Source organism: Chiroxiphia lanceolata, chromosome 16, assembly GCF_009829145.1.
Source record: "Chiroxiphia lanceolata isolate bChiLan1 chromosome 16, bChiLan1.pri, whole genome shotgun sequence".
NCBI classification, from domain to species: domain Eukaryota; kingdom Metazoa; phylum Chordata; class Aves; order Passeriformes; family Pipridae; genus Chiroxiphia; species Chiroxiphia lanceolata.
The window spans coordinates 16,185,661-16,208,819 of record NC_045652.1 but is presented as its reverse complement, the minus strand read 5'-3'; the positions used below and the strand labels follow the sequence as shown (position 1 = coordinate 16,208,819).

Genomic DNA, 23,159 nt, shown 5'->3' with positions numbered 1-23,159 from the left:
GTGGCCAGGGGTGCTGGCACAACTCCATGGTGGGAATGAGGTCCACCCTTCCCTCCCTCTCCTGTGCCCAGCAGTGATCATGGCACAAGTGCAGGAAAGCACTTCCCAGGTCTTCTCCAAGTCCCCACACTGTCCCTCGTGCTGCCATCTCCTGTCCCTCATGCTACACCCACTGAGCTCACCGTGGGTGGCTCCTTGGTGCCGGGAAGGCCAAGAAGGGCAGGATTTAACACATCTGGTGCTGTCAGTGTGGGGCAAGTCAGTCTGGGGAAGCTGGAGCCCCCAGAGTGGAGTCCCTGGGGTGCCGCTCACGCCTCCCTCTAAGCATGGGCTGCAGATGGAGGGGGAGTCCCTGCACTGGCACCGGTTTCAGCCCAGTGCCCACACTGCTGGGATGCCCAGGACACCACCCAGCCCAAACCAGGGGCTTCTGCTCACCCTGCACCCCTGCCCTGGCCAAGCCCCAGCAGCTGTGCCAGCCCCATCCCGCACCAGGGCTCAGCTTGTGTCCTGTGCTGCACCCCGGCCCTGTGCCAGCGACCCCAGCGTCACCAGGTGATGCCAGGATGGGGCTGGCAGTGGAGCTGGGCACAGCGAGCAGCAGGGGCACAGTGGGGGCCGTGGGGACACCTCACGTACCTGCTCTGCCGGAGCGTGGCCTCTCCTCTCTGGGAGCAGGGCTCCCACACACGGCTGGCACTGCCCCTGCACCAAGGGAGCTGGGCAGCTGGAGCCGGCTCATCCGAGGAGGTGACAGGGAGCAGCCGGCACAATTCCCAGCATTTCCTGGAGCTTTTCTTCCCTCCCAGTGGAGACGAAGGAGCGCCCCAGCTTCATCTGTCACTCCGACACTCCTGCACAGAGCCGCTGGCACCGGGTTATGTCCTTGAGACACAGACTGGTGCCATCTGGGCAAAATGCCACAAGATCCCTGGAGACCGAGGAGTTCCACGCTGCATCCAGAGCCTCACAGAGCATCCAGAGCCTCACAGAGCACCGAGCACGATCAACAACAATTTACTGCTTTGCGGTTGGGGCGAAGTGTGGAGCAGGGGGTGTGCAGGGGGAGGCTGGGCAGGGAGCAGGGGGCTGTTAACCCTGTGCCAGGGTCCCTCTGAAGTGACACGAGGGTCTGGCACAGGGGTGACCATGGGAGTGATCCTTGCCACTGCAACTCCTGAGAGAGCTGGATCCTAAACCAAAGTCATTCCATTTCTTGTGCCGGACATCTGCCCTGGCCACCTTCCTGTGGGATCGAGATCGACCTTAAAATCAGACTTCAAGCACCTCTTACCTGTTCCCCTCCACTCTCAAGATCCCTGGCTACATTTTCCCGGGCACAATTTGTCAATTCCTCCATGACCTACATGGAAACACAGCACAGACACACTTGGCTGGAGCATGGTGGGTCTCTGTGCTCTGCAGCCAGCAGGGCAGCTGGAGGGGCTCATGGTGGGGGGGCAGCTGCCCCTGACCTCAGGCACATGGACCCTCTTGCCCTGGTGTCCAAGACCAGGTTGGACAGGGCTTGGAGCAACCTGGGCTAGTGGAAGGTGTCCCTGTCCATGGCAGGGGGTGGGACTGGATGGACTTTAGGGTCCCTTCCAACCCAAACCAGTCTGAGATTCTCCGATCCCCTGCCTACCCAAGCCCTACAAGAATTAACAATGCTGATGGAATGGATTTCACTTAGAAAGGTTTAAGAAAGGTTTAGAAGCCAAACAGTTCTGCACTTACCCTTGAGAGCAGCTCTGGGGTGGAGGTTTCCCATCTCTCACTTGCCACTTTACATCCCAGTGTTACATGCTAAGACAGAAGAAGTGAAATGTTGAGATCTCACTGGAGGGATGGGGACACGTGCCCTGCATGGACCTTGGTCCCCTGGTAGCACCAGCACTGGGGCGTGGGGGCCCCTCTCCTGCCCCCCCGCGAGGCTGCACACAGTGTCCGTCTGTCCGTCCAGGACCCCCCATTCCCACTGTCCCCATCCCACCCCGCCTCAGTCACCACTTGGAGTTGGGCACGTGGAGGATCCGCTGCGTCTAATTAAAATGTACATCCAGTTAATTACTGATAATCATGTATTTCCCCCTCCAATACAGGCTCCAGCAAAGCTTGTGCTGAGAACAGCAAAGCAAAATGCTTTGTTTCCAGTAGTTTTTTAGAATGAAACAGCCCAATTTGTCTTAACATGACACCAACAGGCAGAACAGCATTCCCGGGCTCCAGCCCGTGCTCCCCAGCCATCCCTGCAGTCACAGACCAGGAGATTCAATTATCTGGCAGAACATGTCCCAGAGGCATCCAGATAATTGCAAACATAAGTACAAAATCTGCCACTAATTATTAAAGAAATACCAAATAAGGAAACCAAGTGATGGAAAAGTTGGTGCTGGTGCAGAGACCATCCCCCCACGCTGAAAGGGCAGCATGTCCCGGGGCTGCTCTGCCGTGGTGGGACCCCCAAACCATGCTGGGATGGGGGAGAGGCACCACCACAGCCCCGAGCCTGGTCTCAGCCCCTTCCTTCCAAAGAAAGTCTGTTCCATCACCTAGTGCACCATCAGGGGCTCAGGCTCCAAGATTCCAGGATGCTCCAACCTGGCCTTAAACACTTCCAGGGATGGGGCAGTCACAGCTTCTCTGGGCAACCTGTGCCAGGCCCTCACTACTCTCACAGCCAAGAATTCCTTCCCAATATCCCATCTAACCCTGCCCTCTGGCAGTGGGAAGCCATTCCCCTTTGTCCTGTCCCTCCATCCCTTGTCCAAAGTCCGTCTCCAGCTCTCCTGGAGCCCCTTTAGACACTGGAAGGGGCTCTGAGGTTTCCTTGGAGCCTTCTCTTCTCCAGGATGAACACCCCCAGCTCTCCCAGCCTGTCTTCATAGGATTTAACTGTGGTTTAAAAAAGAAAAAATGAAAAAAGAGACAAAACCAAACAAATGAGCACCAACCCCACATCCGGATTTGGAATGAGGATGTGTCTGCTTGTAACCCATCACCACTGCTGGCTGGTGCTGTCTGTATTCACCAACCACTTCCATCCCTCGAGTTCATCCCTCTCTCTTCCCCCTGCTTTTCCAAGCTCAGCCATTCATCCTGCCCATGATCCAGATGCTCTTCCCATCCATTCTCCCTTCACCTCATAAACGCCCAAGGAACGGGGCTCTGCTTGGCTGCAGGACGCTCACAGCCGACACCTTCAGCCCCGCCAGGCCCCCCAGGCGCTGCTCGAGGTGGATTTGGGAACAGCCCGGAGCTCCCGTGTCCCCTCCCCGCGGCCGGGGGAGCCGTCCCTGGGCAGGGAGCGCGCTCCCGGCCGGGGGAGGAGGATGCTCCGAGCGATGATGCTCCACCCGCCGCCGCGCCGAGGGGCTTGGAAGGCAGCCCATGTTTGAGGGCTCCTAAAGGGAAAGCAGCTTCTCCCTGACAGCGTTTTGGCAAAAACAGTGTTATTTAAACACAACAGTTTATTCACTCAAAGTAAATAATAATTAAATAAATCCAATTAAAATCAGGAACGCTCCAAAATTTTCTCAGAAGCGTCTGAGACTCGGCTCCTCGCAGGGAGGAGCATGGGCTCGGTTCAGGGCTGGGGACTCGGTGGGCTGGGGACGTGGCCAGCGACTGCCGGGTACCCCAGCTGGGCACGGGCACTCGTGGGAGCACCGCGGGGTCGGGGCTGCAGCTGGGCTGGGCTGGGGGTGCCTCTGCCTCCTCCCAGCTCAGCTTCCCAGCGCAGTTTGCTCCTGGTCCTCGAGTCAGGGACACGGAACCGGCAGCCGAGCAGCCCAGCCCACCCTGGCTCACGGCTTTTGGGCTCCCCCAGGCCCACGGGGCAGAGCAGGAGCTGCCCCTGTCACCCGGCCCTGCCCTGTGGCCCATGTTAGAAACAGCCAGGAGGGATGTACAGGACTCGGCCAAACAGCCAGGGAGGGATCCCCAAATCCTTTGAATCCAGGCCCAGTGCATCCACCCCACGGGGCTGCGGGGGCAGGGGACACACGAGAACAGCCCAGGCCCAGGGCATGGCTCGCCAGCAGGATGTGTGTCAAACAGGACTTAATTATATCTCCACAGTGACTATTCCCCCCCCATGTCCTCATTTCCCTGTGTCCTTAAAACAAGGTGGAGAGTGTTCACCTGCAGCACAGAGGGTTTCATCAGCTCTGGCATCCTGCGCTGGGCAAGGCTCTCCTTCCATCAGCAAAATCACAATAATGACAAAACCAGTGAAACCATGCTCTTTTTGAGAGCATCCTTAGGAAGCCCAGGAATCTGGAGAGCTGCCAGGTGCCCTTGGGGCAGGGCTGCAGGCAGGGAGTTCCCGCCTCCATTTCTGCTTTGGTTCTCATCTGGCAGAGCAGGGCTGAAGGCTGCTGGCTGGGGAACCACAAACGTCACCCACGTTTGCACACATCTCTATTTGTTTTCCTGTGAAAACATCACAATGTCTGTGCTGCTGGCAACTCTGAAAACAAACCAAACCAAAACAATCCCCCCTCTGGCAGCTCCCAACTCAAGGAGCTGGGGGCCATGCCAAGGACGCCAGGGCAGGGCTGACCTGTGCGGTCCCTTGGGGAGCACTGGGGCCATGGGATGAGCCCCAACAGGCCCTGGGCAGGGCTGACCTGCTCAATCCCTTGGGGAGCACCAAGGGCTGAGTCCCAGCAGCCCCAGGAGGCCGATGCTGCTCACGGCCACGGTGCCAGATGAGAGAGTCCTTGCTGGCCTCCTGTCACCACCCCAGAGCCAGTGAGCCCGACAAATAACTGTTTGCAGCTGTCATTAGCTGAAAACAAGCGAATCTGCATATGCTTAATCTTAATTAGGCAACTTGGCAAGGAGCCCTTGCTCGCTGCTACCAAACAGCCATTTCACTCACAAAAGGGCAACAGAAACCCAGTGTGTGCAGACACACACACACACACACACACACACACAGAGACAGGGGATGGACAAACGCCTGCAAAGCCTCGTCCCAGGGGTGATGGGTTGGGGGGTGCCTGGCCGGAGCTGCCCCATCTGCCTCTCACTGCCCCAGCCTGGGACACACGAGAGCAGAGCTGACAGAAATGAAAGCAGAGGAATTCCAGCCCTCAGTGCAGCATTGCCAATTATTCAACTTTCACTTACCTCTCCAAGGCACGGGCGTTGGCCAAAGTTCCAGGAGCATTTCTATGGAGGAGGAGGAGGAGGAGGAGGAGGAGAGCCCGTTTGGAGGCACCTGCTGGGGCGGGCTCTGCCAGCAGCCTGGCACGGGACTGGCACTGGATTAGGGCTTTGTGAGTGAAGCCCTCACCGGGCCAGGGGCTCAGCAGCGAGTGCGTTCCCCTCATGCCCGGTGCTGACATCAGCAGGGCAGCACCGTGCCAGGCGTCCCCTGGAGCCCTGCCAGGCACCCCGTCCTCCACACAGCACCTTCCGCCTCCTCCAAACCTCTCCCAGTGCCACTGCTGCCCAGAGGAGCCTGGCATGACACAAGTAGCTGTTATTCCACTGTTGTGGGCACTAACACAGCTGTGACAGGTCCAGAAAGGTGCCACCATCCACCACAGAGTGTGACCATCTACCAGGGCACCCGCGCTGCCAGCAGGCCGGGACACTGGGGACATGGTGTAACCCCCAGCATGGGCTACACATAAATGCCTGGAGAGTCACCAAATCTTGAGCAAAAGCAGCCCCAAAGGCAGATTTTGGACAAAGCAAGCCCATTATTTATAACCTGGTGCCCCTCTGGATGTGGCAGCTGCCTTTGCAGTCCCTGATTTTAAGCTTTATCAATTTACAGCACATTCTACACAGAGGGGAATTAAAATAAGGCTGGGAATCATCAAAACATTTCACTTTTAATTGAAATTGACTCTGAAATTATACACCAGGGAGGCCAAAGGAAAGACATTTACACCCAAGAAAACTACTCTGCCTGCTGTCCTCAGGCAAACACCGGCAGCTCCAGGCTGAGGCAGAGCACAGTTGACACCACAAAACCTTTCCAACACCTCAACAGCTTGAACTGGGCATTAGGACAGACTTTGACAACGGCTTCCAGCACAAAGTTATATAAAAATACACTATTTTGCTTGGGTTTATGGAGCTATTTAAAAAAAAAAGTTCAAAATTTGACTTCAGTGGAAGTTTACTCACCAATTTGAATCTCAGCAATAAAGCACTTAACATATGCCAGCTCAAGTGAGAATCCCGTCCCGATTCCCAAATTTTCAGTTTCATTAGCCCAAAACATGTGCACAGAGAAGTGCAAAATCAATCCTGTTTTCCAGCCTCATCCCCCCCCCAGCACAGACTGTGCCAAGGGAAACTCTGGGGCTGCTCTCTCCATGCTCCACCAACAGGACTGGTGCTCCCATGGGTGACTCCAGTTCCCTACCCCACATGAACCCCAGCTCAGCACTTCTAACACCATCACCCACCCGTGCTTTTGGGTTCTGGGAAGCAAAAATGGGAGCAGCTGAACTGAAAACCTGCTTTTCCTTAGGTAGAAAACACCTGCAATACACCTGGAATGCCTGACATGGAAAGGCACAAAGTCCCGGGGGTGATATCCAGCGGGGTCCTGGCGTGCTCTCCTTTTACCTTTCAGGATGCTCCATCCCTGGCCCGGGATGCCCGAGGTGACAGTCGCCCCCAGGGAGAACCAGGATCAATGTCCCCATTTCACCATTTCTGTGCCGCTTGCCCCAGGATGGCACCTCTGCCCGGTGACACTTCCTGCCAGCAGGAAATGCTGCTTCCACACCCAGCACTTCCACACCAAACTCCGGGGCAAATCCTGTGGCCAAGGGCCGTCACTGGGATGTCGTGCCCTTAATGACACCCATTCCCCGCCCAGCTGAGCCACACCACCCACTGCCCCTCTTCCTTAAAATTGTATCTTAAAATTACCCAGCTAATTCAATTTCCATTTTCTAGCGATCCTGCCACTGCTCACAGCAGGATCCTGTCTTTCCAGGCTTTCCTGTCCTGTCAAACCCCTTCTGATCCCCACATGGCACAGAGGAGTCAGGCCTGTCAGGTGCCACCACGGTATCCAAAAAGTTCTGGTTAACACACAAACACCTATTTTACCTCTCAGGAGAGAAAATACAATTACAGGGAGCTTAACCCCTGTGTGCAAATGTTTGCTGGCAAATCCTGGAATGGTTTGGGCTGGAAGGGACCTAGAAGAACATCCAGTTCCAACCCCAAAGGACAACAGCTTTCTGAACAAACCAGAACAAGGCATCCACACAACAGCTTTGCGTGCAACGTTACCTCAAGCAGTCAGTGCCAGCTGTAAGAGGGACTGCAGTTTTGGGGTCACAGCCTACCTTCCACCCCACAAACTCCTGGCTCCTTGGCACATGGATGCAGCACACCTCCCCAGCCTCCACCAGGGCAGGACATTTAAGGTCCCACCAGTCTTTCCAAAATTACCGCCCTTGATAAGTTTTCTCACACATTAGCTCCCAGCAAGCTTTTTCTCTGGCACTACTGTTAGAATCCTTCCACTCGATCAAACCCCATCCAACCTGGCCTTGGACACTCCCAGGGATGGGAAGGGTTGGGATGTTCCTTGCTTGTGTTCAGCTCTCACTGGAAATCTCACCACATTGGGTCATTTACTGAAAACTTCTTTATTGTAATCAAAAGGTGACATAACAGGGCTGTAATGGATTCTGCAAATTCATCTGCCGGTATTTGGTAACTGGTACCAGCTGCTTCTGCCAGGCAATTAAAAAAAACCCAAATGTGAAATTCTTCACAGTACAGTAAACTCCACCCAAACTAATTAATGGTGGTTAAAAAGAAGATGCCCCAGGAAAACCTTTCATGTTACATGGTCACAACTCACAATTCTGTACAAAATGTTCACTTTTATAAAGCTCTGATGTAAAAATCAAATAATCAAGCAGCAATATTTTAAGTGCAGCACAGGGTCTTTCATGTCATTATTTACAACGCTTGAAGTCGTTTACATTTTAACAAAATTAATACAGATGACTTAGGAATTAAGTCATTTTTTCATTATCTGTCGGTTTATGTCGTGACAGATTTCACTTTTTGGTCGTCTTTCTCTTTATCTTTGCTCTTCTTCGATTTTTTCTTCTTGTGTTTGTGTTTTTGGCTCTTTTCCAATTCTGGTTCATTTCCCATGTGTTTCTTATGCTTCTTATGTTTCTTGTGCTTCTTGTGCTTCTTCTTCTCTTTCTTCTTTTTCTTTTTCTTGCTGTCCTGACTCTCCCCTGAGCTGGCACTGCTGCTGTGGCTCCGGGTCTGGCTCTCGGAGGGGCTGTGGCTGCGGCTGCGGCTCACGCTGGGGCTGCTCTGGCTCTGGCTCCTGCCGGCCTCCGGCTGCTCGGGTGGAGCCGGGGCTGCTGCTTCCTCTTTCGCCTTCTCCACAGCCTTTTCTTTCGCTTCTTTCGGCGTTTTCCCCGCAGCCTCCTCCTCCTTGGCAGACACGTTGCTCTCGCTGTCGCTCTCGTTGTAGTCAGGCACAAAGGCGGCCTCGTCGGTCTCACGGGTGAGGTCAGATGAGAGGCGGGCGGCGCTGCTGCTGCTGCTCACCGGGGGCTTCGGCTTCACCGCGCCCGCCGTGCCCTGCCCCGCCACCGCCTCCTTCTCCGGCTTCGCTTCCGGCGATTCCTGTTTCACGGGTGGTTTATTCCCACCTGGCTCTTTCTCCTTATTGCTCTTGACTTCTGGTACATGCTTCTCTTTCTCCTTCTCCTTGCCGGGGTTTTTCTCCGGCGGTTTGTGTTCCTCGGGCCGTTTGGAGTCGTGCACAGCTTTGTGCTCCGCGGGCTTGCGCTCCCGGGGGGGGCTGTAGCTGCTGCGCTTGGGCTCCACGGGGCCCTTCTTGGGGGGCTCCACGCGCTCCTCCCTCGGTTTGCTCTTCTGCGCTGCTGTGGAGTCTCTGGTTCGGGACGGGGAGTCTTTCCTCCGTGCTGATTCGCTCTTCTCATCCCTGCGCTTGGAACTCGAATGTTCCCTGCTGCCATCGTGGTCAGACTTCTTGTCCCGGTTGGGAGTGAAGTCCTTCACAGCTGAGCCACGGCCACTGTCGTGTTTCTCCGAACATCTGCCATCTTTGGAAGACTGAGAAATGGTTTTTCCATTTCCTTGTTCAGCCACACGTTCTGAGTGCTCTTTTTCTGGCTGAACACTGCTCTTCCTCTTCTCAGAAGTGTCCTTGTCTGACAAAGAATGATCCCGGTCTTTGGTTTTGCCTTTTTCACTCGACACGGAACTTTTGGAACTCTTGGCATCATGCTGGGCGCTTTCATAACTGGCCTCTTTCACAGCTTTCTGTGTTTTCTCCAGAGGCTCCATCTCCTTTTCAGTGTGTTTGAGGGGGTTTGGTGTCTTCGCACTCACGGGTTTGATAACACTGGTGGGTTTTCCTACAGCTGGGGGCACCTGGGGGGTGGTTTTGATGTCTTCCTCTTCAGATTCGAAGTCATCTTTATCCCACTTGGACTGAGGGACCTGGATCATGATAATGACATCCTCAGCAGGGGCTGTTATGTCGTTGTTATACTCCTCCAGGGTCTTAATGACAGTTCGTTTGGTGTCTGGCTTCTCCTCGGGCTTCCTGACGGGGCTTCCCCCAGTAGAACTCGTGCTGGGAGGAAAAACATGGACATTAGTAACAGGATGCACATACAGCCAGCTTTGCGAACATTTTATAAACTGGCTCATGTTTCAATTCTAAATTCTCATCATTTTTCCTGAAGATGTTCAATTAAGGGAAGAGGCAAGAGAAAGGTTGAGTCCACTAGCTGAGATTACGAGCAATCAATTAATTTCGTATCTTGCTACTATATATTCAATTAACAAAGACACAAGATTATCAGATTGGGGACTGTCTGATCTGGTAATTCCATCATGTCCTATTTCTCCTAATGGCAGATAAATTAGATATCCATTCTTGTTTCCACATGAAAGCAAGAAATTATGCAGAGGTATGGACAGTCAAAGTTTTATCCTCATGTCCCAGTGTTCTTCCTTAGAAAAACAGACATTTTAAAACCCAAGACGCTATCTTAAGTCTCCACCAAATGTATTAACTGTTTTGAGTTTGCATCACCAATGAACTAACCCTACTGGCTTCCTGCGCAGTACAAACTGCTTGTTTTCCTTGATAACATGTGAGTTTGACCCGAGTACAGTTTCACAGGGAAGATCCCTTGTTTAGCATGGATTTAGCTGTTTCTTTCATTAGACACCATAAAGAATTCTATACCTTTTTCTGGAGGGAGGGAGTAGGAAAGAAAGCAAAGCAAAGGCACTGCTGAGGTACCTGGTGTAATCTACAAGAGTTGAGCTCGCTCCATCAGCTGTTGTCACCTTCCTTCTCGCTTTTCCCTTTGCCTTTTCTGGCTTAACTTTGCTGCTGCTGGGCTCAGGTTTCTCCGCAGCTTCTTTTCCAGGTGGTACATTTTCTCCACTCACAATCTTTTTTCCAGTTTCTCGGTTAAGTTTAATCTTTTTGGAGGGGTTGTTAAGAAAAGCAGCTTTATCCTTCTCTGGTGTTCGCTCTCCTTTCTCCCCCTCAGGCTCACCCTTCCCTTTGGGTGATGTTTTCGATTCTGCAGTTTCGGGTTTAGAGGCTTTTGCGGAAGCGGCTTCGTGTTCTTTATCAACCTTTTCCTCTGCTTTTCTTTTTCTTTTCTCAGTTTTGGCATCGGAAGTTTTGCTCTTCTCAGCAGGTTTTTTTGACTTGTCCTCCTTGCTGGAGGGCTTGTCTGACTTGGCTTCTTTTGGATGCTCTTTCTTTGCCTTCTCCTCCTTGGCTGGTCTGGTTTCTGGGTGATCCTTTGCCACTTTGGGGTGAACCTTCCGTGGGGTACCGAGAGCTTTCTCATCTTTCTGAGATGAAGAGGTTTTAACACTGTCTGTCTTTGGCAGCTCCTCCTTCAGTTTTTTCACGGGCGGTTCTGTTCGAGGTGATTTTTCGCGATCGGGGTCCACCTTCTCCTGGGAAGCTTTAGCTGGTTTCACCACGTTGTCTTTCTTCGGAGCAGCCGCCACTTCTACTTTCCGCTTTGTCTTCTCAATCTTTGCTTTTGGCTTATCCTTCTCTTTTTTCTCCTTTTCAGACACTGGTTTGAAAGCAATAGAATCCGCTTCCATGGGCTCATCCCTCACAGGGGTGGCATCATCCCTGCTCGGCAGCATGAACAGAGAGTCTGTTTTAGCATCTTCTGTAGGAACTGGCTCTCTTGGTTTTCTCGCCCCTTCTAACAGCTCAGCATCGGGAAATCCTTCATTCTCATCCCCTTTTCTTCTCTTTCGGTGTTTTTTATGTTTATTGCCTTTGCCATCTCCCAGTGGATTTTCCACCTCCTTCTCTTTCGATTTTGTAGGATCTTTGATGCCATGGCTCTCTCTCCCAGGCTTTTCAGGGTAGTTTCCAGCAATATTACGATTTCTGTGGCTCTGCCCAGCAGCATACTCCTCCCTCCGTCCCCGAGCATACGGTGAATTCTCTCGTCTGGTCCCAGGTGGGCCAAACCTTTCTGGAGAGAAGTTCTCTCTGTTCACTGGAGGCCGTGGCTGAGCGCCCACGGCATAGCCCTTGTAGAACTTCTCATACCACTCTCTGTAGTTCCTCTCCCACTCTCTGTATCTCTCCTTCTCAAACGGGTCTCGGAAGTCCACAGAGCGACCATAGTAAGCCTTCATGTCGTACGGGGGGACTTCTCGGTAGCGGTTGAAGTACTCCCGCTCCGCGTCCCCCTGCGGGACAGTCCGTTTGGTGGGAGACTGGCCCCTGAACACCGGAGAGCGGGAGCGGGAGTGGTATCGCCGGTACGGGGGGGAGCGTGACCGCGAGCGGTGGTACCCGTGGGACCGGGACCTGGAGCGGTAGTTCCGGCTCTTCCCTTTGCCTCTTCTCTGATACGGCGGCGACCGCGAGTAGGAACGGGAATGGGAACGGCTAAAGGAGCGCGAGTAGGAGCGAGAGCGGGAGGAACCTGAGCGGGACTTCGAGTAGGTGTACGAGCTTCTAGAGTAAGATGAAGCACTATAGGGAGACTTGGACCTTAAAAAAACACAACACAAAAAAAGAAAAAAAAAAAAGAAGTTAATTCCAAACAGTCATTCTCCCCAATTCTTTTCCTCCCACACTTATTTTTTTCTTTCCTCTCCACATGCTTATGTCAAAGCTTCTTTCAGCTGCTGACATAAAGCTACTGCAAATTGAAGAACTTGATAACATGTAAAAGTTTCTGCTCACAAGACAGAACAGCTGCTGCTTTGTTAGTGTCAGAACACACAGAAGGGTCAGTCTACTTCCACTCACTCTATCACATGAGCTACCAGAGCTACGGATGGATTTCAGGTGGTTACACTGGCCTCTACTGGTACGGGAACACACACATTTGTCACTACTTGGCAACCACATGCAGTGCAAATCATTTTTGTTGCAGCAAGATGCAAAAAGAGCTAGTCTGAGTGGCTACAGTGCAGAACCAAACATCGAGAAACCACCACTTATCCTGAAGACAGCAAAGCCCAATGTTAAAACAACAGCTCAGTCTAGTTAAGTTCACCCTTTTCTGGGAATTTGGACAGGATGCACAATCCTGGTACTGCAAGGGTATAGACAGGCCTGTGGAATCCACATTGTCAGGTGTGCCAGCAAAATCCTGCACATGCCTCCAGCTCTAACCAAGGCGAGTGACCACATTGCAAGAAAAATCCTATCTAAAAGCTTCTAACCTCAGCCTCTAGTCAATGCCCCAGTGCCATGACTCTGGCACAGCTCCTGACATCAGTGCAAACAGCTACTCGGACTCTTGTCCGAGGGACTTCTGGGGACAGAAAACAGCAGCTACTCTCAGGTTTTCCTTCACAAGTTTTTCTTTCGCTATTTTTTAAAGAACCATTTCACATGATTCTGCGTATGTTCATTAGCATCATTCATCCTCTCCAAGTCCCTCACCAATTTCAGATTTCTTTACAAACAAGTCTGAGCTTTTAATGTCAACAAACTACTAGTGAAAGCCCCCAGTTTGCAGTCCAGGTTCAAATCTCTCGTGTATCCACACGAGACAGACAAAAGCGGAAATGAGGATGATTTCTCTCACCTATCTCCTCCAAAGTGCTTGGAGGGGCCGGTTACAATCAAGACAGGGAGACACAAAAAATACAGCCCTTACAGCTATTCCATCCCCGGCCTCCTCAGGGCTCTCAGGCAGTGAAGGATGTCACTGCAGACACCTCAGACAGAGAGAACCTTCAACACTCCTCAGTGCCTGCTGCCCAATGCTAACTCAGTCACCTGCGATCTCTGCCACACTGGAGCCAATAACTGCGTATGACACTCCTGTCACTGCTCATTCTTTAATCATCCAATCCATCTAACGACAGGGAGGTGGAGTGGAACTCCCCCTGATTCCTCTAGACAATCTGCTTCTCCATTACGGACATGTAAAGCAGTTACCTGGAAAACGAACGCCTACGCTCCTTTTGAATCTTTTTATATTCCATCAATTCCTTAGCAAAATCATTTGTAAACTCATCAAGTTTGGACTTTTTCTTTTCCCTGTTAAAATAAGTTTGACCTTTATTACAATTATAGTTTGACCTTTATTACAAAAGACATCAAGAAACAAAACACGGCCAATATGAGAAAATGTTTACTGCATGCAATGCAAAAGGTGAACATCCTATTTAAGCAAAAACAGTTCCTACAAATTTTAGGAAAAGTTTTAGAATTACATTTGTCTTGGTTTAGCTTTGCATATTTACCATCTGCAATGAAAAATATATTGGAAGAAACACTATGTCACTTTTTCTTAGGTCAGATGCACTTTAGTGTAACTGCAGTCCAACACGCTCCCCTGACAGACATGAAAACAAGGCAATGTTAGCGAGCCGAATACTTACTCCTCTTTAAGCCTCCGCTGCTCTCTGTAAAACTCCTCCCTAGAGAGAGGAGGTGCTTGTGTCGTTGGGATGGTGTTTGAATGAGCCGCTGGCACTGCTGTTGGGACCCAAGCTGATGACATGTTTGCAGGAGCTGGGGGATATCCGGGAGGGGGGACAGTGTACCCAGCGGATGGAGGCTGCCCAGGTGGAAACTGAGGAGGAAACTGTGGTGGTGGTACCCCCGGAGGAAGAGGAAGTGCATGGGGTGGTGGAGGATACAAGGGAGGTGGAGGCACAGGCACAAAGACTGGTGCTGATGCTGGCAGTGATGGGGCCTGAGTCCTTTGGGCACGGTCACTGTGCGGGCGTCCTCGATTTGAACTTTAAAGAAACCCAAAAACACGTGTCACTGTTTGTCACAGCCTGCCCCGAGCGTACAGAGGAAAGCGAAGCGGCAGCACGGCGGGAGCTCTCCTGGTTCTCACTGGTCTCCGGCTTTCTGTTCACTTCAGACTACTCTCAGTTCTGCAGTCCTGGACTTGCCTTCCACAGTCTCGCCCCAGCAGCTCCCTCAGCCTCCTCTCCTTACCCAGCAGCTTTGGGGCTGTGGATGAGGCTGCCACGAGACCCCCATCTCCCACGAGTCAAGTGCCCACTGCTCCTCTGTCCCTCCTGGATACACTTCATGCTCCACACTCCTGAGCTTCCAAGCGCTGTGCGGGATTAACTCACCTCTCAAACCTCTCCTAACCTCTCCCGCTCGTGCTTCCTGTGCTCCTGCCTCATGATGTATTTGGCCTGTTGTTGTTGTTGAATTGTTATTTTCTTGCGTACTGAGTTAGAGATTTTAGATAATCTGGGGAATGGATCTTGGATTTTGTTTTGATTTATCTTTAAGACTTTATAAACACAATGACCCTTACAATCTGGCTGTAACAAATGCATAACACATGAAGGACTACCTTGGCACTGCAATAACAACTAAACAGGCTCCTCTCTCCAATGTGAGAAAGCAGCTTGGCCCTTTGAGATGATTGAAGAAATACAGAAGTGTCATAAAATAACAGCCTCAACTTTTCAATAATTTGCTCAATCAATATCAACTAAGTTTCTAAAGAAAGAATGTTGGAGGCTGATTTCTACTGGGAAATCTATTTCTTCAGCCTTATTCAGCCAGTAATCAAAAGGGTGGCTTTCCATCTGATCTTTTAATTATGTTTAATTTTTATATGTAATTATGGTTTCCTCAAAAAGTGTTCATTATACTGAGTCTTCTTTTCAATTATGTACTGGAGTTTTATTTTTAAATAATCTTACTGTAAGCACAGATCCCCTTTGTTAAAGCCAATTTAAATTAAGCCACTTGAAAATTAATTATTACTTGTATTCTCTACAACTGCTATTTCATTATAAATCAGCTGTTGTTTAAGTGATGTGTTACAGGCTAATTTATCAGGTTACAACTAGAAATACACTGAATTTCTGTTGAATACTTACAGTTCCCAGCCTGGCCTGCGAAGTGCACCAGCTCTCATTGGATGACCTGTTGCAGCGGGCACAGGAAGAAGAAAAATTTCTCAGTAAGTTTCTTTGAAGATAATGTTTTAGAAGAAATTCTAAAGTTTTAATTCCTTACCAGTTGTGGGTATTGATTGTCCTTGAGGGCCCAGAAGACTTGGTATCGCTGGTTGTCTCAGTACAGGAACCTGATAGCCCTTGGGAATAAATGCAAACAGTTACAAAATAAGCTCTACTACAACACAAAAATCATCACACGTGTTGAAATAAAATTTACCTTCTCCTCCAACAAACTGCTGATTGACAAAGGGGAGGATTTGGAAAGCTCAGCCGCGGTCATCAGAGCAGGAGGCAACACAGCATCAGGATCGCTACAAAAATCACAGTTTTGTTATTCAAACAGTGCTTTGAACTGAAATACAATATATGTTTTGAAATAGAAAGTCCAAGGTGAGAAAAGGTTGACTTCTGCAAATGAAAGAAAATTCTAAAATAATCTTCACCTGTGAAGTTGGCAGGTTCCAGAGGAAGCACTGCCGAGGAGTCTGTTTGGATACTGGTATTCAGAGAGGAAGCTCTCTGGAAAAATATTTGATTAGGCTGTACTTCAATGGATGAGAGTCTGTACAACCCACACACAGTCTCAGCTTTGGAAGATGCAAGAACTGACATTCCATCAGAAGATGTTTCTATGCTAGTTGAGGCTGCCTTAGAGGCTTCCTCTGAATCGTGGTCCCTGTACTGACGGCACAGCTGGCTCTGTGCATCCAAGGCAGCAAGGTTAAAGGATATAACCCTAAACAGTGGCACAGATTTTTGCATAAAAATAGCATTTCCTCCATACTAAAAAGAAATGAATGAGACACTAAGGTCTGATGGAACTAAATGGCTAGTTTAGGAATGGCTGGTCATTTCAAATGAAAAACAGTCCCTCCTTCAGGGCAAACCTGTACTGAATGACTGGTAAGGGAACCAAAGAAAAACACTGCCAAGAAAATTCCTGCATGAGGTACACGTTCAACGTGCCGAAGTGTCCTCATCCCAAGTAAAAAGAAAAACACAACTCCCACAAGGACATGGAGCTGTCACTACTGATGCATAAGGTGAAGGCTGGGAAGCTCAAGAAGAATCTAACTTAAGCATTTTGGTGTCTTTTAAATTCCTGTTGATCTCCAGATATCCTTACCGAAAATGTCCGTCCGGCTTTTCCCCACGGAGAGAGAGGGACACTGCTGGAGGGAGATCAGAGACAACCACAGAAGATGGATTCACTGGCAGCCCAGCTGCCATGGACGGCCCAGGGCCCAAGGATGAGAGGGCGGAGCGGGAAGCCAGGGAAGCCAGAGGGATCATGAGTGGATCCTGCTGCCTGGCCATGGCCGGGCGCATCAGCGGCTGCAGGTTGCGCGTTATCGTTTGCCTCATGAGGGGCGGTGGTGGTGGAGGGGGTGGTGGGGGCAGCTGCTGCTGCTGCTGCTGCTGCTGCTGTTGCTGAATCTTACGGAGCCTTTTCGTGTAGCCGGTCTCATTTTTGAAGTTGTTCACAGCCTGGAGGTAAGAAAATATGTACGAAAAGGTGATATGGAACTTGCAGTAGAGATACGAACAAAAGCCTCCTCAGAGGAAAATCACTGTGTATTCCTGTAAATGCATTCAGCTATGAACACATCCCATTAAACTCTGGTATCAATGACTGTACCTCAGAGTGTCTGGATTTAAACTGCTTTGGTGTTAACACCCAGTTTAAAAGTGAGGCCACCCCATTACACAGAAGTGTGTAGTTAATTTCACAGACTGTCTCTAACGAGCTGTAGGCTTCTGTAATAGATTATGTATTAGAAAAATAAATTTAGCCTTATTGAATTTAGTCTCACTTAAGGAGATCTAAATTCATATTTTTTTCCCTTTCAGCTTTTTACAAATAGACTTTTCCACCAAAGAGTTCACGCTAAAGTCACCACATTACCTGGCGCAGGAACTTGTTGGCGATTAAAGCATCAGGAGAAACATCTGTCTGATGGCAGGTTGGGCATGTGTGTTCCTCAGACTCCAGCAATGCTGTTCTAATACCTGGGAATAATTAGAACATTAAAACAATTTTTAATCAAACTAAGAAAACTTTTTTGGTTCTCATCAATTATAAAAACAAGCACATGATTAATGGGGAAATACGGTCTTTAACAGAGAGCATGAAGTTATAAACATTCAGTACTGAAAAAGACTGGGACTGGCACAGGTTGCCCAGAGAAGCTGTGGCTGCCCCTTCCCTGAAGTGTTCAAGGTCAGGTTGGACAGGGATTGGAGCATCTTGGTCTAGTGGAAGGTGTCCCTGCCCATGGCAGGGACGTTGGAACAAGATGAGCTTTGAGGTCCCTTCCAACCCAAACCCTTCTGAATTCTATGAAAACTTTTAGCATGCAGCAAATAATGATAAGTTTGATATTTCACTGTGGCAATATGTGAATATGCAGAGCAGATTGGGGCATGACATCTCAACTGGTCTTTTTTCCACTCTAGTGCAGCTAGAAGTCATTCCAGATTAATGAACAAAACACATTTCAAAAAACCACGAGTAGGTTTGAGTTCTGAAGGTTTTAATCTGCTCTGGGGAAGAATGTGGATGAAATGCCTCAATCTCTGTTCTTTGTAGACCACAGTAAGTCCCTGAAGTTGGAGATGGAATGCTGTGTGAGGGAAAGGGCTGTGGACAAACTAAATGCATTTTATATCTAACACCGTCATCACCTGCATTAATATGCACTGTCATCATCCTCATCCTTCTGCAGGTAAAGAGGATTTAGCTAAATACTAAATACTAAGAAGGGAAAAAAGCTTTCTGCCTTTTTTTCACCCCCTGTACAAGAGAAGAGTCTTTTCCTGTTCAGGACACACTGAAATATTCAACAGAACTAAGACAGCAATTTCCTTATCTCCTATTTCTGCTCTCAGAAGATCAAATTTAATGTTTGGAATTAACAAACGGGGCATTTTAACACTTACATTCATCACAGTAACTGTTTCCACAGCAGGGAATAACAACCGCATCCGTCATTATATCCTTACAAATGAGACACAACAGCTCATCTGGAATAGGATCATCTTCTTCCGAGGAGGAGGACGGCTCCTCGGGCAGGAAGGGAGGCTTCTCCTTCTTTCCTATAGCATAAGCTTCCCTGGAGGGAGGGTGGGGAAAGCAAAACAAAAAGTCAAAAGGGAACTCTTCCAAGCTTTGGATTTTATCAAATAAAGATAATTTATGGAATTCTTGTCCCTCCCCATCAGCCTTCTTAAACACAGTTGTTTATTTTGAGCTACAATCCCAAACAAGAAGAGGTAGGTAGGAACAAATCTCCTCCTGCAGAATTCTCCTATTCATTGGATCAACTAAGAAACCAGCTGAAACTAGAAAAATATTTTGACAGCTCATCTCAGGTGAAATGAATCTCAGCTCTCCTTTGCCAGAGGGTAAATGTAAATTGGAGGCTCAGGATAAAGCTGGTCTCCCAGTAATTACATTTTCTAAATGAAAGAAATCTCTGTGACAGCTTCCACAAAAGGACATCCAGGAGACAAAACCAGAAGGGCTTCCAAGTGTCTTTAGAACAGTCATTATTCTCAGCAAACACAAGTGTTTTCTTAGTTTATAGCAAAAGGAAAACTTGAGCCTGTTTCACATGTGAGATCTGATCAAAATCTGAGGGATGGAATCACAGTCCAACAGCTGTTTTGTTACATTTTGCACGAAGCCTTTGAAACACAAACCAGAAGCAAAACAAGTTTCCAGAGAGAACGATCCCAACTACAAACCCTGCTGAAATGTGCTGCGGAAACAGTCTCTCAGCACACCCCGTGTTTAACCGACTCCCAGGGGTGTGAGCAGCAGGACCCCTATTTTACTGTTAGCCACCATCACACATTTGAAATTCGAGCCCCAGTGACTCCAGTGCTGCCCCTGTAACTCCAGGTACTGGCCAGTGTGGCTGCACTGCCAGTGGGGCACTGCCACACGGCTCCCTCCCCCTCTCTGGGTCAGCCCAACCAACCCCACACTTACGCGTCTATGGTTGGAATTGCGTATTTCCCAGTGTTGGTCAACATGGCACCCTTTGTGTTGGGGTCCTTCACCTCCATCATAAAACTTCTTGGAATTCCTGTGCTTTTTTTAATTCTGGGAACAGACTCGAAATTTTTGTCCTGTTAAGAAATGCAGACATATCTCAAGGCCCGCACTGAAAACAAGATTTCAATGACTATTTTAAGCACTAAAGCCTTTAACCCTCTTCTACCGAGTGTAAGGGTTGTTGGACTAAAATACTCATTTCCCTACAGGAATTCAGCCAGGATGTTCCAGAGGCTGGAGCAATGTTTTGAACTCATCGATATTCTCTGGCTTTAATTGCAGGTTCCTTATGGGTGAAATCCCCCAAACCTGCTCCTCCTCCAAAGGGCAGTTCAAAGGGAACCAAATTCTGGGCTTGGATAAACTTATATAAACCATCTATAAATGAAGGTTGAATTAATCTGCACACCGTCACTGACCCATGTTAAACAGCATTAATGCTCAACTAGGGAGTAGGGTCATTAAAGGTGCAAATATCCAACAGATGGGGGACACAGAAACATCTTGTTTTTAGGCAAAATACTAAAAATTGTGAACTGTCGTAAAAAGAGAGTTAGAACCAGGAAAATGTCCAATAATATTGAGATATATCAAACTGCACACAGAAGTTCACAAAGAAAGATCTATGGAAATACTGAATGCCTGTGACCTAGTGAAAAGAAAATTTCACATTTATAATTCTAGGTTTCCCTTGAATCCAAAGGGCTTTGCAACACTGCCATGTAACCTCTGTATTTCACTCCAAAAGAAACAATTCTTACTGTGAGTATTCATGCATTTAACTCTCAAGGTAAAAAATTAAAAACTGAACAACCCCCACATCCCCCAGGTCTTACCCCGTTGGTTGGACAGTTCTTGATGTAGTGCCCAGGTTTGCCACAGCGAAAGCACGTATAGGAGGGTGGAGGTGGCCCCACGGGTTTCTTCATGTAACTACAAGGTTTTGGGGAAAAAAAAGAAAAAGGAATGCATGTGTCTTTCTCGTTAAAAAAAAAAATCTCTAAAATTTTTAGATCAACTTCAAAGAACAGGTTTCACATTAGCAACACTTACTTGACTGGATCATATTCATGGCCAGACTGTGTCATCATAGCTTTTATTTTATCCTCCTCGGAAGCATTGGCTTCAGCCAGATTGGCAGTCTGTGCAACAGGTAATTATTTGACACACACATTAGAAACACATTTAAGCCCACACAGCCCAAGACAACACCACTCATCCAATCCTGTAAAGAGCAGCGCTACACTAGCTGAGCTTGCATGAAACCAGCTGCTTATATCAAACATTTGTGCTGAAGATGTTCTGGGGAGTCCTTACGCCATGACATGATGTTTATGTGCCTGAGAACCTACTAGAAAGAGCATTCCTGAGCACTCAAACCTTAGGCTCTGTTTGTACCTTACAGCACGACTTGTAGAATCAATCCAATTTCCTTCAGAGGACTGAAGTTATTTGTAGAAAACTTACAATATCTAGTATTTTAAAACTGAGTTTTAAGCTCCAGACTATAGGCAGGAGAAGATCTCCACTGGACACGGAATTAAGACAGATGGAAGTAGCACTATTTACATTTTGCTGCATTAAAAGGACACACAACTCAGTTTCAGACACAGAAGTATTAAAAGGACTCAAGCCTTTTACAGTCCCTCAGCAAGGCAAAAGATTCTTTCCATCAGGAGCTGCAGGCAGCCCAAACTGTTCCCCCCTACTAACTTCCTCCTGTGATGTGATTTAACTACAGTAAACACAGCCTGCAGTTTTCTCCAGTTGACTGTGTCCTTTTAACACACAAATTGTAACATAAACCTTCTGCACAGCTAGATCTTCAAATTACTGAAGGCAGTTGATTTTTCAAGTCGTCTTTGTTCAAATGTTTTTATTACACACTAGTCCAGATACAAGCAGGGTCTAAGGGAGTGACTGTCAATGACTCGGGCCTTCAAGCACCTATCACTCAGCTCAAGCACTCATGGTTTGGTTTTGTATCATTCATTCACAAAAGCAACCAACTAGTTTCAACATTTTATTAAATGGTTGTTTCATATACACAGTTTTTCTCCACAGTAACAGAATCCGGATCGCCAGCTATGAAACCATTTCCATTAACAGTTACAGAAAGCTTTACAGATAATACTTGACTAATTTGTTTGAACCCAAACAGTTTACAAAACACATCCAAAAGCCACAAAACATTAGTAGGAATAGACCAAAATTCAAATATGGCATTTCATATACAGTAATAATCACCAGAGAACTGTTAACACATTGCCTCCGTGCTGAGCCGGGCTGCACTAGAGTGGTTAGAGGGAGCAACAGTGCTGAGCTGCCTGGTGGTATCTTCCTGCATTTTAGATTTCCTCAAAAGTTTAAATGTGTACACCCACCCCTTGGACACCTTTGCACATTTTAGAGTAAAACTTCACATGACGTTACAAACCCGAGGACATGTTTAGGGACAGCACTAATGGGGACCAATTGCTTTGGGTGGTTCCCTTCCAAACTAGATATATATATATATATATTAATTTTTCTTTTTTGGCCAATGTACACAGTTTAATATCTGTAGTGAAGAGGGAAAAAGTTACCAGCGGGAAGAGATCTCTTTTTACAGGAAATGAACTTTATTCTGAGGATGAAGAACCAGTTGCTCTGCCTCAGGCCCTGCCTGCTCTGCTGCCTGTAGCTTTAGGGACCGGTGGTTGAGCACCCGTCTGTCCACACAGTGCAGTCACTAGTGCTTTCCCAGACAAATTACACATTGGTGAGCAAAAATGCAAGCAGTTCCCGAGCAAAACATGGTATTACAACAGTTTCGAAAGGTCACAGCTGCTCAGATGCCACACATCCCCATTGGTATATTCCTATAAACAATGAGGTACATTTACACAATTTACACAGTCTGCGTTCAAACAAATTAGATCGGGTTGTCCACTGTATAAATCCCAGAATTTATGGAATTGTGCAGCATTCAGAGAATGGGTCTGTAACTATGACTAGGAATTCAAAAATGGCCATGCAATTGTCCATGGTACAGAACCGCTTCTCTTGTGGCTGGTCAAACCCCCCTGGAATGTCCGGAATTACAGCCAATTAAATTCTTCTGTACAAACTGGGTTAGTTTCCAACGCAAAATTAATGAAACGTATGAAAAACGGTAAAACAGCTTCTGAAGCGCTTCTTCTTTGTGTCTTGAGGATGAGTAATACTGCAACATTATGCTGAGGCTGATAAGGTACTCCCCTTCTATCTTCCCAAACTGGGAACTACTCTTTACAGGATAGTATCAAAATATACACACATTTTAAAATTAAAATAAATACTTTAAGTTATTAAAAATTAAAGGGTTTCTTCCAATTACAACAGTTATCCAACTATAGATCACAGTATCAATTTAAAACTAGGAAGCAAACACTTTTTAAAGTATTTGACAAGAATATATATATATATACCTTAGTAAGCTGGGCCAGAGAAATAGATGCAGAAGAGTCATCAATCTGTTCACAAAAAATTAAACACATATTCAAGTTCTACAGTCAAAACACAACAACAGTTAACCTCTACTATAGTCTGAATGTCTGCACTATATCCCCTGAGTGGCACCCAGAGGCAACTCCAACCCAGTGTAATTTGTATTTATTCAAAA

At 48.1% G+C, this 23,159-nt stretch overlaps 1 protein-coding gene across 7 annotated transcripts in view; it reads right to left on the bottom strand.

Moving 5' to 3' along the window:
- Nucleotides 1-7,615: 7,615 nt before the first annotated feature.
- Nucleotides 7,616-23,159, bottom strand: part of RBBP6 (RB binding protein 6, ubiquitin ligase) — a 29,069-nt gene continuing 13,525 nt past the window's right edge. For 3 of the 7 annotated variants that reach the window (XM_032703760.1, XM_032703761.1, XM_032703764.1), the window contains 14 exons: nt 22,966-23,010; nt 20,570-20,658; nt 20,353-20,449; nt 19,451-19,590; nt 18,397-18,569; nt 17,363-17,466; nt 16,583-16,944; nt 15,674-15,767; nt 15,515-15,593; nt 15,376-15,421; nt 13,897-14,259; nt 13,451-13,552; nt 10,301-12,046; nt 7,616-9,622 (listed from right to left, as the gene is read on the bottom strand). In XM_032703760.1, the coding sequence (XP_032559651.1) occupies nt 8,038-9,622; nt 10,301-12,046; nt 13,451-13,552; nt 13,897-14,259; nt 15,376-15,421; nt 15,515-15,593; nt 15,674-15,767; nt 16,583-16,944; nt 17,363-17,466; nt 18,397-18,569; nt 19,451-19,590; nt 20,353-20,449; nt 20,570-20,658; nt 22,966-23,010 (5,025 nt within the window). In that variant the 3' untranslated portion in view covers nt 7,616-8,037. The remainder of the gene's footprint in view (nt 9,623-10,300; nt 12,047-13,450; nt 13,553-13,896; nt 14,260-15,375; nt 15,422-15,514; nt 15,594-15,673; nt 15,768-16,582; nt 16,945-17,362; nt 17,467-18,396; nt 18,570-19,450; nt 19,591-20,352; nt 20,450-20,569; nt 20,659-22,965; nt 23,011-23,159) is intronic. The other 4 variants (XM_032703762.1, XM_032703766.1, XM_032703763.1 and 1 more) reach the window with 3 other exon arrangements.